This window comes from Acartia tonsa, chromosome 6, assembly GCF_053477335.1.
Source record: "Acartia tonsa isolate MP-2025a chromosome 6, ASM5347733v1, whole genome shotgun sequence".
Taxonomy (NCBI): Eukaryota; Metazoa; Arthropoda; class Copepoda; order Calanoida; family Acartiidae; genus Acartia; species Acartia tonsa.
In genome coordinates, this window is record NC_137265.1 from 31,672,464 (window position 1) to 31,685,630 (window position 13,167).

At 36.8% G+C, this 13,167-nt stretch overlaps 1 protein-coding gene and 1 long non-coding RNA gene across 2 annotated transcripts in view; one reads left to right on the top strand and one right to left on the bottom strand.

Moving 5' to 3' along the window:
* The first annotated feature begins 6,361 nt into the window (after positions 1 to 6,361).
* Positions 6,362 to 6,818, top strand: LOC145322390 (uncharacterized). Its single transcript, XR_013880652.1, has 2 exons — positions 6,362 to 6,479; positions 6,780 to 6,818. It is a non-coding gene; the product is annotated as an uncharacterized LOC145322390 (long non-coding RNA).
* A 499-nt stretch (positions 6,819 to 7,317) lies between these two features.
* Galphao (G protein alpha o subunit) overlaps positions 7,318 to 13,167 on the bottom strand; it is a 31,002-nt gene continuing 25,152 nt past the window's right edge. The window contains exons 10-11 of the mRNA XM_080164382.1: positions 9,974 to 10,265; positions 7,318 to 9,125 (exon numbers count right to left, since the gene is read on the bottom strand). Coding sequence (XP_080020508.1) covers positions 10,078 to 10,265 — 188 coding nt within the window. The 3' untranslated portion in view covers positions 7,318 to 9,125; positions 9,974 to 10,077. The remainder of the gene's footprint in view (positions 9,126 to 9,973; positions 10,266 to 13,167) is intronic.

Below are 13,167 nucleotides of genomic sequence, written 5' to 3' on the forward strand. Positions count from 1 at the left end.
ATCTAACCTGGATGAGAGTGGGACACCTGCCATGCTCTCCAGAAGTATGTCTGCCGTGGATATTCGGAGTTCCAACCCGCAGTATGGGCGCTGGGACAACAGTTTATTGCCGTCGTTCGACGGTACTGACACGGATTACCCAAACTTTAAACAGGTCTTTAAGGATCTATGCTCTGGTTATGGATTTGCTGACCAGAGGTTAAGCCTGATGTTGTGTATGGAGAAGGTGATAACCAACCCGGAACTACGCAAGCAAGTGTCAGCGATTAGAGATCACAATGAACAATGGGCGTTTCTTGACCAGATGTTTTTATCAAACACTCGCCGGTTCATGAGGATTTTAACTAAGTTGAACAAGATGAAACCTGTGGATAAACCTGTGGACGTGGTTAGCGCAATTGCTACCTTCAAGAGCATGATGCAGGAGGTAGAAGCCATCGTTGGTTCTGCAGCTAAGGATTACAACCACCTAACTCTCATTCATATTTTTAAAGACAAGTGCCCTGAAAATTTGAGGGATAAAATTATGATGGAGCTTGGTAGCATGAACCAACCAAACATCCCGAAGATTGTTGAACTGCTGGAGAGGACCAGAGGTGCCATGTTGGCCGGTGATATGTCCTATGATAGTGGCGCCGGCAAGAGAAATCGTGATAGAGCTGCCGCCGCGCAAGTATCTGGCCGCAGCGACGATAAGAATGGAAAGGCTGGAAAGGGCAAGGCTTCCAAGTGGAACAGTGCATGTCCTGTGGAGAGCTGCAAGGAGAAACACCCGATTTTCCGTTGCCTCACGTTTAAGAAGATGGATGTGGTTGACCGAAAGAAAATTGTCCAGCAGAAGAAGTTATGTGAACTCTGCTTGTGCGACGGCCATACTGCTGACAAGTGTAATAAATCTGAGAAGCTTGGTGTTTGTGGTACTAATAATTGCGACAGATACCATTCCAGGTTACTCCATGAGGCTAGTGCTGGTGTGAATACAGTCTACAAGTCAAGTTCTGCACCCAGCCCCTGTACCTTCTTACTTCAGTTAGTTCCTGTTGTAGCACCCGGCGGCGGCACCTGCCACGCCACGGTAATGTTTGACTCCGGGGCAAATTTGCCACTTGTGTCTGAGAAGTTATCCAACAAGTTGAAGCTGAAATCTACTGGCAGATATACAACTATTTCTGTAGCTGATGGCAGTGAGTCTTCCTGCCGCAATGTTGTGTTTTATCTGAAGGATAGGGACGGCAATCTGAGGGAGTTTGAGGCAGCTGTCATGCCTACCCTCGGCGGGGCCAACGAGATGCGCTCGGTCCACCCCGAAACTGCCGCCGAGATATTTAAAATGCCGCCAGAAAGGTTTACATATATTAGTGGAGGCTTAGATATCATCATTGGAAATACACATCCTGACGTGTTTCCTTCAACCTACCAGAAAGTGGGCCAGTCTATGTTGTGGCGAACCATTTTTGGTAGTGGTTTTATCTGTACGAGTGCTGATGGTGGAGCTGGAGATCAAAAGTCGGCTTATAAGGCTGTCAGTGTCAGTGGAGGCACTTTGCCAGACTTTCTGACGTCTGAATCGTTTGGCATACAGCCGCAGGCACTTTGTCCAGGATGTACTGCTTGTCAAGAGTGCAAGGCTATGGCCGACGGCACTACCTGGGACCAGCGTGAGAGGCAGAGGATAATTGAGGCAGGTTTAACCCTAGACTTGCAGTCCTACAAGTGGACAGGTCAATATGCTTATATTGAAGATCCTCACACTTTACCCTACAATGAAAGTTTAGCCCGCAAAATTGCTGAAAAGGATCGTGCCAGGATGGTCAAGGAAGGTACCTATGGAATGTATGTGGAGGTATTCAACGACGCCATAAGAAGAGGCGTTTTCCAAAAAGCCACGCCTGAAGAGTTGCAGTATGAAGGACCTAAGTCTTGTTCATCAATAGTGGTTGCTTTCAAGGAGGATTCAAGTTCCACACCCATGCGATTGTGTGCCAATAGTTCTCTGACGTTCAAGGGTACCAGTTTTAATAACATAATGCTGGGAGGCCCGCCGCCAATGCAGAAGATATTTTATCATTTGATGCTTTTCCGCGGTTACAAGGTTGGTATAACCGCGGATATCTCCAAGTTTTATAACTCCATCCTGGCCACAGAGTTCGACAGCCAGATGAAGAGAGTTTTATTTTCCCCGACGCCAGATGGTCCACTTGAAATTTACCTGACCAAAGTTGTAAATTTCGGCGAGTTAGCTGCGGGAAATTTGGCAGTTACAGCCCTGAAGTTGACGTCCCGCCTGTTCGGCGGAAAGAGTGAAGCAGAGGTCAAGGAGATGTATGGAGAGGGAAAAATAAATGGTAGTGAAATTGTTGCCAAACCTGAATTATGGAAGGAGCCACAAATACCTACCTACCCTGATGAGGAATTCAAGTTACCTCAGATTCCAGTTGCAGTCAAGCTTGAGAAGCACAGCTTCATAGATGACGTTATTTCGGGAGCAGGATCAAAGCCAGAAGCCAAGGAGATGATGAAAGAGGCCGACAGGATTATCGGTAAAGGTAGTTTTTCCTTCAAACAAGTCATTTATTCTGGAGATGATTGCCAGCATACCAAGGTTCTCGGGCTGATATGGAAGCCAGCCACCGATGTGTTGTCCATCGCCACAAGAGTCAATCAAGATGGTAAAGTCAAGGGAAGGAAGGTGAAAGAGGATGCTGATTTGTACAACCTCCAGGACGCCTTGGACGAGAATCTGACAAAGAAGATGGTCCATAGGTTCGCCGCCCAAACCTTCGACCCGATCGGGCTTTGCAGCCCTATTCTGTTGAGAATTAAACTTGTCCTGCGGAAAACTTGTTTGCTGAATTTGGGCTGGCAAGATTTCATTCCAAAAAGTCTACGGGATGAACTTGTTCAGTCGCTGGAGGACAGAGCTGAGGTCGCTAAATTGGAGTTTGACCGTTGTGTGGTCCCGGATGAACCAACTGGCCTTCCATCCTTGATGATGTTTTCGGATGGGTCATCAGAGGCTTATGCATCTAATGCATATTTGAGGTGGCCAACTAGACAAGGTTTTGAAACGTTTCTGCTAGCCACCAAGTCAAGAGTTGCGCCGGTCAAGTGTGAGTCAATTCCACGCCTTGAGTTGATGGGGTGCCAGATGTCCACAAGGTTGGCAAAGTCCGTCAGAGATGCCCTGCCTTTTGATGTTATCAGAGTGATGTATTTTACTGATTCATCGTGTGTTTTATCACAAATAGTTTCCAACAGTGCTATGTTGAACACATTTAATTCTCATCGTATTGGAGAAATTCAATCTGCGACCAACAAGGATGACTGGAGGTGGGTCCCGGGGACGCAAAACGTTGCAGATTTGGGCACCAGAAGCACCTGCAAAGTATCAGATTTGGGACCAGGTTCCAGGTACAGATTGGGCCCAGAATGGTTGCGCCAGGATGAAAGTGCGTGGCCGGTGAAAACTGCCGAAGAAGTCAAGCAGGTTTTACCCCCTGAGGAGTTGAATACCAAAATGGTTAAGTTATGTTCAATGAAAGTTGCCGGAGAAGCCGCTGAAGATGTCTTTAGGTTTAAGCACAGGAGGTCATTTGGACAGGCCAAACGTATTATGGCAGCTGTCCTGCAAGTTGCGAACACCTGGTTGAAGAAGCTAAAGAGCAGACAAGAAGGTAAGGCTACAGCCGCTGGTAGTCATGTAGCAGCCGCAGATGCTGTGTACAAGCCGTCTTTGTACAATTTTATGGCGGCGGCGGAACTTTTCATTGTGTCACGAAGCCAAGAGGATGAGTGGATAAATGATGCTAAAGGCAATTATGCGTCATTAAATCCATTAGTGCATGAAGTATCATTGACCTGGCCTGTCGTTGGTCCCGGTGGAAATTATGTGACCAGGGAGATGAGGATTCTTAAAATGGTTGGTCGAGGACAGCCAGTCATTGACGCCATTACTGGCGGCCGTAAAATGATATTTGAAGACATGCCAGGTTTAATAATTTTGGAGCCTGGTAATTGGTTAGCTGCTGTTTTTATGAGAGAAGCGCATGTTGAGCTTCACTCTGGTGTCCGTGGAACTTTAGCTGAGAGCCGCCGTTGGTGCTGGATTGTGAAGGCAAGGAGGTTGGCCATCATGGAAGTGAAGAAATGTTGGCCCTGCAGTGTTGAGAGGGCTAAGGAATGTCGTGCTACCATGAAGGAGGTGTTACCTGACAAGTTGGTCCCGAGCAGGCCTTTTGAAGCTGTGCAAGTCGACCTGATGGGTCCGCTGGTTACGAGGAGAGCTGCCGCCAAAACGAGGAGTCAGACAGCAACGAAGAAGGTGTGGGTGTTCGTGGTGGTCTGCAGATTCTCAGGGGCGTTGTGGTTAGATGCCTTGGAAAAGTATGATACCAGCAGTATCCTGTTGTCCCTGCGCAAGTTGGAAGCTGTTCATTGTCTGCCGAAGATCATAGTAAGCGACATGGGCACACAATTATCCGGTGCTCGCAAGGTTTTAGAGCAGAAGTTGGGCAGCCAGGTAGAGTTTTCTTGGTCTCAGATCCCGGCCCGAGCCCACCATTATATTGGGCAGGCTGAGAAAATGGTGGGATTAACCAAGAGATTGCTGTCCAAGAAGTTGGTGAATAGTTCTGTTAATTTCAACGAGCTCCTGGTGCTGTTGGCGGAGGTCAGTAAAATTATGAATAGCAGACCACTGACGATTGAAGCTGCGAACGACGTGGAGAATTGGCGGCTAATTACCCCTGGCCAGCTGCTGGGAAATGTTGACCGCCAGCCGTTGTGCAATGTGGCGATGAAACCGGAGGACCAAATCTCCTCCAGGTTGAAGTTGTTGGAAGATTTATCTGCCCAGTTTTGGACTGCCTACCGCCAGGAGATCCTACCGAAGATATTACGGATGTCCAAGTGGAAGGATGAGATGGCAGAGCCACTAGCTGATGGAGATGTAGTTCTGGTTACGAGTACCAATCCGCTGATGAGATGTTTGAGGATGGGCCGAGTGACGAGAATTGAGGATGGAAGAAAGACGGCAAGAGTCTTGTTCAGACTGACGGATAAATCTCCCCTAGAAGAACATGCTGTATCAGTCAGGCAGTTGTTAAAAATTATGATTAATAATTGATTCTTATTTTATGGAAATTGAGATTTTTTTTAGTAAAAAGCCACATTTTTCATATGCCTATTTTTATGCCTAAAATAAGAATCAAATGAAATGCGATTAAATATTCTTCTATTTCATATGCTCAAATTTAATTTTATTGAGTTTAATTTCTTTTCAAAAGTACAATTCATTTTAAAACTTACCTGAAAAGTTTAACAAAAAGGAATAAATGTGTCGAGGTTGCGTGATTCGATATTTATTCTATGAAAATAATCAAGTATTTTTTAGCAGATTTTTTTTAAAATTATATATGAATTTCAATCAAGTAAAACATTTTTATTCAGATCAAGGAATGATTGAAAATTCATATTTAAAGTTTTTTTTTACAAAGAAAAATTGGTATTTTTTTCATAATTTCAATGAAAATTCTAACGAAGATATTAATATTTTGCTATTCTTTAAGTATTAAAAAGTTTTATTGTTGATTAAGATATTACAGTTCTTATTCATTAGGTTTGAAAAACTTTCTGCCCAAGGATTTTGAAAAATTTTTTCTTACTACTCTTTTTGATGCTTAACAAATTTAGTTTTAAGTACCTATAAATCTTAATTTTCTTGTCTAAGATTTATTTCGTTTTATTTTTACATTATTTGTTTACATTTACATTTCAACCTGATTTCGTAGGTACTTATTGATTTATTAATAATGATTTATTGCCTATTGATTATGAAATGATTATTAATTAGTATAGTTGTTATATTTACAACATCATGATTAATAGGATTATCTATTTTAGGATTGTGTATGTGATCTTGTGATTGTCATGTGCATGGAATGTTGTATGGTACAAACCAATCCCCATCCTTCTATCCTAAAATGTGAGGTATTATGAGTCCTAGTGAGGAGTATAATATTGTGTATGCATTTCACGGGGTTTCATTTAGTTAGGAGCAAAATTGTCACGTTTTCGGGATGTGGCCATTCTCATGTGATTATGGTGAGTTGAGTTTAGTGAGAAATGTTGCTAGTGCTCAGCGCGAAAAAAAACCTTGAATCTCGTTAAGGAAGTTAATTTGACTTTCAAACGGGGGGTGTGTCTTAACCTCTTTTCGAGGAAGCTTTGTGTTTATCAAGTTCGAAATTAAATTCCTTATCATTAAACCAAAATCAAAGCGCAAATGTCGTCTTTTAGGGCTTTCCTTTCAAAATGTGGCGCGGCATAGAGTGTTTGTTTATTTTTGATGCGCACGTTCTTACTTTTGAATGAGATATGAGAGTGTGAAGATTGCGGAGAACAAAATTGGGCCTATCATTGGTCTCATTGAGTGTGAACTACCCTAGTATATCAGGGATTTGAAACCATAAGAGCTTCAGGTAGAATTTGTTAATTTGATTAAGAAGTATGGTGTATAGGACGATTATATGTAGTTTTAAAAAAAAGGCTTTAGCCAGCTAAGCATAAAACTTAATTATGATTAATATATGTTTTAGTAATTTTATGTGCCTTATTGTTGCATTTAACAATGATTTATTAAACCAAATAATTTTCCTTTAAAGCCAAAGTTTCCAAAGATTCTTTAACCATAAGAAAAGAAAAAGATTTTTTTAGTGCTCAAAGTTTTAAGATAACGAATAATATTTTATTCTGTTTATTAATTGATCTTGTAATTTCAGGTCTTTTGAAATAATTTCATCAATAAATCTATATTCAAACCTGCTGTTGAATCTTGATGGTTCCTGGTATTGGGGGTTTTGTATGTTCGCCAACTGATCTCGTGAACTTCCCGCTAATTCGGAAGTCCAAGCTCAACCAAAGTGTTATGGTTGAGACACATACGGTTTAGAACTACTAAAGTGAATAAAGCGGCTTATAGAAGTTACTGTGTCTGAAAACGAACGTTTATTCCAGGGAAAAAAGTACCCAAAATCTTCCATTCGTTGGCTTGCAAATTTTGTTACTTTAGTGACAGCTTGCAGAGAGCTAATATAAGGATACCCTGAGCCTCCATCCACCCACTCTACCCCATCCCCTCCTACTTGATGAACGAACTGACCAATAAATAAGATACAGAGTAGAAAGCTAAACTGACGATAAACTATCCACGTATATCCTATATACATTTTTATACAAGTTTAAAATAAAGGACTTAAGGATAGACGATTAATTAGTAATTTTTGCTCATCCATTTTAAACAATAAAAAACACAACAAATTATTTTTGTTCATCTTGAAGTTTATTAATCAAATTTTGTGAATATTAAATATAATAATAATAATAATTTTAACTATAATAATATCTGCACACACACAGGTAATTATTATTATTCCAGAATAACTTGTTATTATGTCAAAAAAGAATAACTTGAAGTTGTAAAGAGAACAGAATTGTTGTCTGGTTCTATAGAATTTTTATCAAAACAGGGGGGTCATATGATTAAACCCACCCAAAAATATTAAAAGTTGAAGTTATCATTGTCTTTGGTGTTGGATTTGATGAGAACAAAATTAATAAAGAATTTAAATCAAGCAATTTTATTATGTACAAAGATTGTGCTTTTTAAATTAGTTTAGATTTTGTTATTTTTGCTGGTTTAAACTTGAAGTTAAGACAAAATTCAACTGTAAGATGGACAAATTTTTAGCCCCCTTTGGTCCAAAAGAAAACTAAAAGGATGTTCATAATTATATTAAACCTGTTTAACTTTTGGTTTAAAAACAACAATACTTTTTTATTTTTTCACTATTTGAAAAGAGGATATGAATTATGTTAGGCAAAAAATATGAAAGATGTTGATTAATTAATAAGAGATATAAGTTTTCTGGAATTGTAATGTAGGGAGTAGATTTGAAATCTGCATCAAATTTTAAGGATTTTTTATAAAATTCGTTTTTTGTATAATTCTTTATCTAAAAGCGGAAATACAAATTAGGTTAATTAATTTTGGCATCTGTGATTGGTGGATTTAAAAAATCTGCGCTCTGATTGGATGTCGTACATCATTCAACCAATTAGAGCGCAGGTAGTTTAAAATCCACCTATCCTATTGGTCAAAATTAATTAACTTATAATGTATTTTCGCTTTTAGATAAAGAATTTTACAAAAAACGAATTTTACAAAAAATCCTTAAAATTTGATGCAGATTTCAAATCTACTCCCTACATTAAAATTCCGGAAAACTTATATCTCTTATTAATTAAGCCTGGTTCATGTTAATCATTTTTGGCCCAACAAAGTCATAAATCCTTTTTTTATATTTTAGAATTGTACAAATTTTATTTTTGAAAAAGAAGTAAAAATATTTCTACAAATTTGTATATTTACTATTAATGTATGTTATGCCTAAAATGTTGTATGAAGGTATGTTCTCAGAAATCTGTTGTCTTTGGTTTAATCAGGTTGCTGCTGGATACCTCTATCTACCTGGCACAGCTCATTCCTTACATCCTGCCAGCATCTAGAGATTGATCCAGGTTTGTACGGCCGTTTTGGCGGCCATGAGAAGTCTTTTTTCAAAGTGAATTTGACAATATTTTGTTTATAATCCTTAGTTTTAAATTAACCATTTTACATTTACCAATCATTTTTAAATAACAAGTTATTTTATTTCACAAGCAAACTAAAAAAATGTTTTTCTTTTAATGTTCCATTTTTAGTTCAGAGTCTTTTTATCTTGATTTTAGTGAGAGCTTTTTTAGCATTCAAATATTACATAAAGAGCTTTTTGTGCCTTAATTTACATTTTTTGTAGCTGAAAAAAATATTAAGGGCTGTCTTTTTTAATATTGTTTTTTTTAAATATAAAAATTGCTCCTTTTTCACTGATAAATAAAGGTACGCTCTGTTCATTTTTGTGTGTTGACATTCTAGTTGTTGTGCATTTTGATGAATTTTTGTGCAGTTTTTTGTACACATTTTAATGTAAATTTTTACACTTGATTTTCTGATGATGTTTCAAGATCTTTGTGTCAAATATTTTGTTTGTTTCATTTTCTGATGTTTTGCGAAGGTCATCTGAGGCCTAAAAAAAGAAATTGTGTCAATTCAACAAAGAATATTTTGATTAAGAGAAAACTATAGTTTTACAGGGATAGAACCATGGACGCTAAATTATACACTACCCCCATTCTTTGTTTAAAAATACTGGGGAGCAAGTGATAAGCTGGCATTGACCCATCCCTAATTGAAATAATAGCTCAACAAGGATGACAACATCCATAAAAGCGAAGCACTGAAACGGTAGGACAAACGGACATTAACACTTGTATAGTATCTAAACTGAAAAATCGGAAAATAAATTATAATTGTCGAATCAAAATTGTAGGTAAATTTGTTGAAAAACTGCTTAAAAACAGGATAATGTTTATGGACATTCTTACATTTTTGGACTTGATTATAGAGTTGCTTCGCTTATGATATTGTTCTTTGTTGTCCCAGGAATCAATATACCAAAAATCAGATCAAACGGATAATTAAAACAATTGAAAATTTGTTGTTAAAAAAGTAGAAAAATCAACATGTTTAAAATGGACGTACGGACATTCTGGTAATGATTATAGAGTTGCTACGCTTTCTAAATCGTACCCAACTACTACAGGAATCATCATGCAAAGTTTGAAATCGATAGGACAATTCTAACATGCCTAAATTAACGAATGAAAGCTATCTATCTCGGACGGACGGACGGACGGACCGACCCTAATTATAGAAAAGCTTCGCTTTTAAAAACATAATTTCAATTCGCTTTGTTTTAACCAAAAAGGGATGAATACGGTTTATCGCAATTATCAAATAATTTGTCGGAAAAGTTGTTTAATTAGTACTTATGTAGGTAATGCAAAAAGCTATTAATATTTATCAAAAATTTACCTTTTCGGGTTAAACATCTTTCTGTCTTTCTTTCTTTGAGGTATGTAGGTACCCCAAAGAAAAGAAAGAGTGTACACTGACAATCGTGTACATCCTGTACTAACTTAGTACAGGCCACAGCCACGCAGGTTGTTGGCGATGATCACGTCAGTGACAGCGTCGAACACGAACTGTACATTCTGTGTGTCGGTGGCGCAGGTCATGTGACAGTAGATTTCCTTCGTGGTCGACTTGTTCTTGGCCTCGAACTGTGCCTGGATGTAGGCGGCAGCCTCGCCGTACTCTTGGGCGCCTGAAATATCGTTGTAAAATTAATTATATGCGCTAATTTCCCTGTTAAGCCAGGGAGGGAGAGGACATTGGGCAGTTTATTTCACTATTCTCCAACGTTTTGTTATTCGCTAGCAAACAACTTTAAATTTTGATTGGTTGGTTCATAAAGTCAATTATTAACTGTAATCTTACAGAAGGGGAAATTTTGTGTATCATCATTAGTAATGTACATCAAATTATCGGCTATTATCTTCTCCCTTTAGATAGATCCATGTGTTAAGCAAAAACGACAAAGATGAAATGTAAAAATTCGTAAAATTTTTTCTTTCTATACTTTTATTTTAAGTATCAAATGTTTTTTTCTATTTGAGATGTATTGTTCTAAAACACATCGTTATGATATTTTTCTCATTGATAAGGATAAAATTTACACAAAAATGTTTATTTATTATTGATAATAATGACTATTGCTTGAATGCTGTTTACATAAGCATTATGTGCAATATAGATTAGTAACTTCAATAATAAATAAGGTAACCTAATAATATCCAAAGAAAATATTTTCCTTAATTAGGGTATATCTAGCCGTCTGTCAATTCACCACTATGCAAAATTTCGTTTTTTAGTATTTAATTCTACTTTACTTTCTTAAATTTATACAGTTTACTCTTCTCTTTTTATCCAAGCCATAGTTAACGTTTTAGCTGCGCTTCTTATCAACACAACTGATTTTGTATTCATTATCCAAGTCCCTTTCTGGGTTTGTCTATGTGAAGGAAAAAAACAAACGCCTCTAATGTATTTTTTTCTCTTAACGATGTGATTCTTATCTTAAGGTTTTTTTCAAGGCTCAGCAGCCGCGCTCAAGTCGCGAATAAGTAGCAAATCTTAAAAAGCTTGGATGTTTAAGAAAATTACTGAACGAACGGGTTGGCATATTTTTAAAAAGTTTTAGGCATCACACTAATAAAGCGTGACTGCCGAGCCCTGCATTTTTCGTCTTCTTTTATTTTATTTATACATACAAAAGTTTATTTATTTTTAGCTCTAGACTTTTTCTTATTTTAAACAAAAATAACAAATGTCCATAAACAGGGCTTTACAGCTTCAATTATTAAAAAAACAGCGAAGTAATATAAGGCAATTGACAAGAGTATTGGGGAAGGTATTGTCAATCAATTATGTAATATAGATTTTTATTTTCTTTGACATATTTACTTCGATTTACATAGAAATAATTCATAATCCAGTTGTCATTGGTTGTTTCAAAATACTTTATTGGTATTTTTTGTCCCACAAATACTACTTTTATACTCAGGAAGGGAGGGTACACTTGACTGTAAATTACATCAGTACCCATTTTTTTTTATTTCAAAACATCAGGTACTTTTACTGAACTTTAATTTATTGATTCCAAATTGGTTGTGTTTAAGCTTTTTAATCAATAATTTTAATCTACAGAAGATGTAATTTTGTTCATTATCATTGGGGATGTATAACATTAACGTTACTTGACTTATCCCTTAAGATCCCTGATTATAATAGGCTTTAGTAAATTGTGTTTATTCATCCTTCTTCAAAAATGCAGAAAAGGCATCATATGAATAATATGGTAGATTGATCAATCTACCATAGTCCTTTCCCTGAACTGGTTTTAAGTAGGTCAACTGTAATATTTCGTGACATCAATAAACAATGTGTGCATTCACTTCCGCATTATGAGTCACAATATACAATCATCAGAACCACATATTGAAATACCCCTTTATTTCTATCTGCTGTTATCAAGGAGGGAGGATTGGGCTGTTTATTCACTGGTCCCCAAGGTTTTATGACTAAATTTTTTTAATTCGTTGGCTTAATAACTTTGGGTACTTTTATTGATTTATTATTGTTTAGTTGAAAGTTGAGTGTCTAAACATTTTTAGCCACCAACTGTAACCTACATAAGGGGTAACATCATTGGGGATGTAAATCAATTTATCGGCCATTGTCTTATCCCTTTAGATCCCTGGCTATTATAAATTTTTAAGGCTATGAAAAAAATGTGGAAATGATAATATGCGCGGAAGGTGGGGAACACCTGATAAATTTTCATAAATAACATATTATGTTATTATTCATTGCGGTAAAGGTCTTTTTACATGTAACTAGTAATGGTTACATAAATTACAAAATTGTTCAAATATTTAAAACTTGTAAACTTATGATTGTGTTAACGCTATTTTGATAGTGACATTTGACTATAGCAGGAATTGTTTTAGTAAGTTTTTAAATATATGCACGGTCTAGAAAGGTAAGTTGAACCCATTTATAATAAGCCATTGTAAAAGGTAAGGTTAGGTTAATTAAGGTTAAATTCATTTTAAGTTTATCCCCAAGCAGTGCAGTGGTTAAGCTTCGGAAAATTTTTGGATCCCTGCAGGGATTAGATTCTTAGTTATAGTGAGGACAAATCCGGAGGTTAGATTTCAACGTAACCATAAAGTACAGGAATAAAATACAAAAATTAACGTAAGATTTGCATACAAAATAAAATAATACTTTAGGACTTTAACTGTAAATGCGCAATAACTGTACAATCAATATTATTAATTATTTATATTATAATATACATATATGTAATATTTATATATAATGTAATAATTTTTATCTTTTTCCGACAGTCAAGCGAAAAAAGAAAAAAAACAGAAATAGCACCTAACCTTATTTTTCATATTAATATTATATCAGTTAGATGCATGAATGTACTCTTGTGTTTGGGGAAGGTTTTGTAGTATCCATAGATTTTTTAATGATTCACTTAAAACCTTCCTGAAATTTAATCTTTCTGAAAACTAAGACCTTTAAAGGTAGTATAGGGTTCTTAGATTTGAGAAAAGATTCGATTTGAGCTACATTTTAAAGCTAAACTGCAGTAC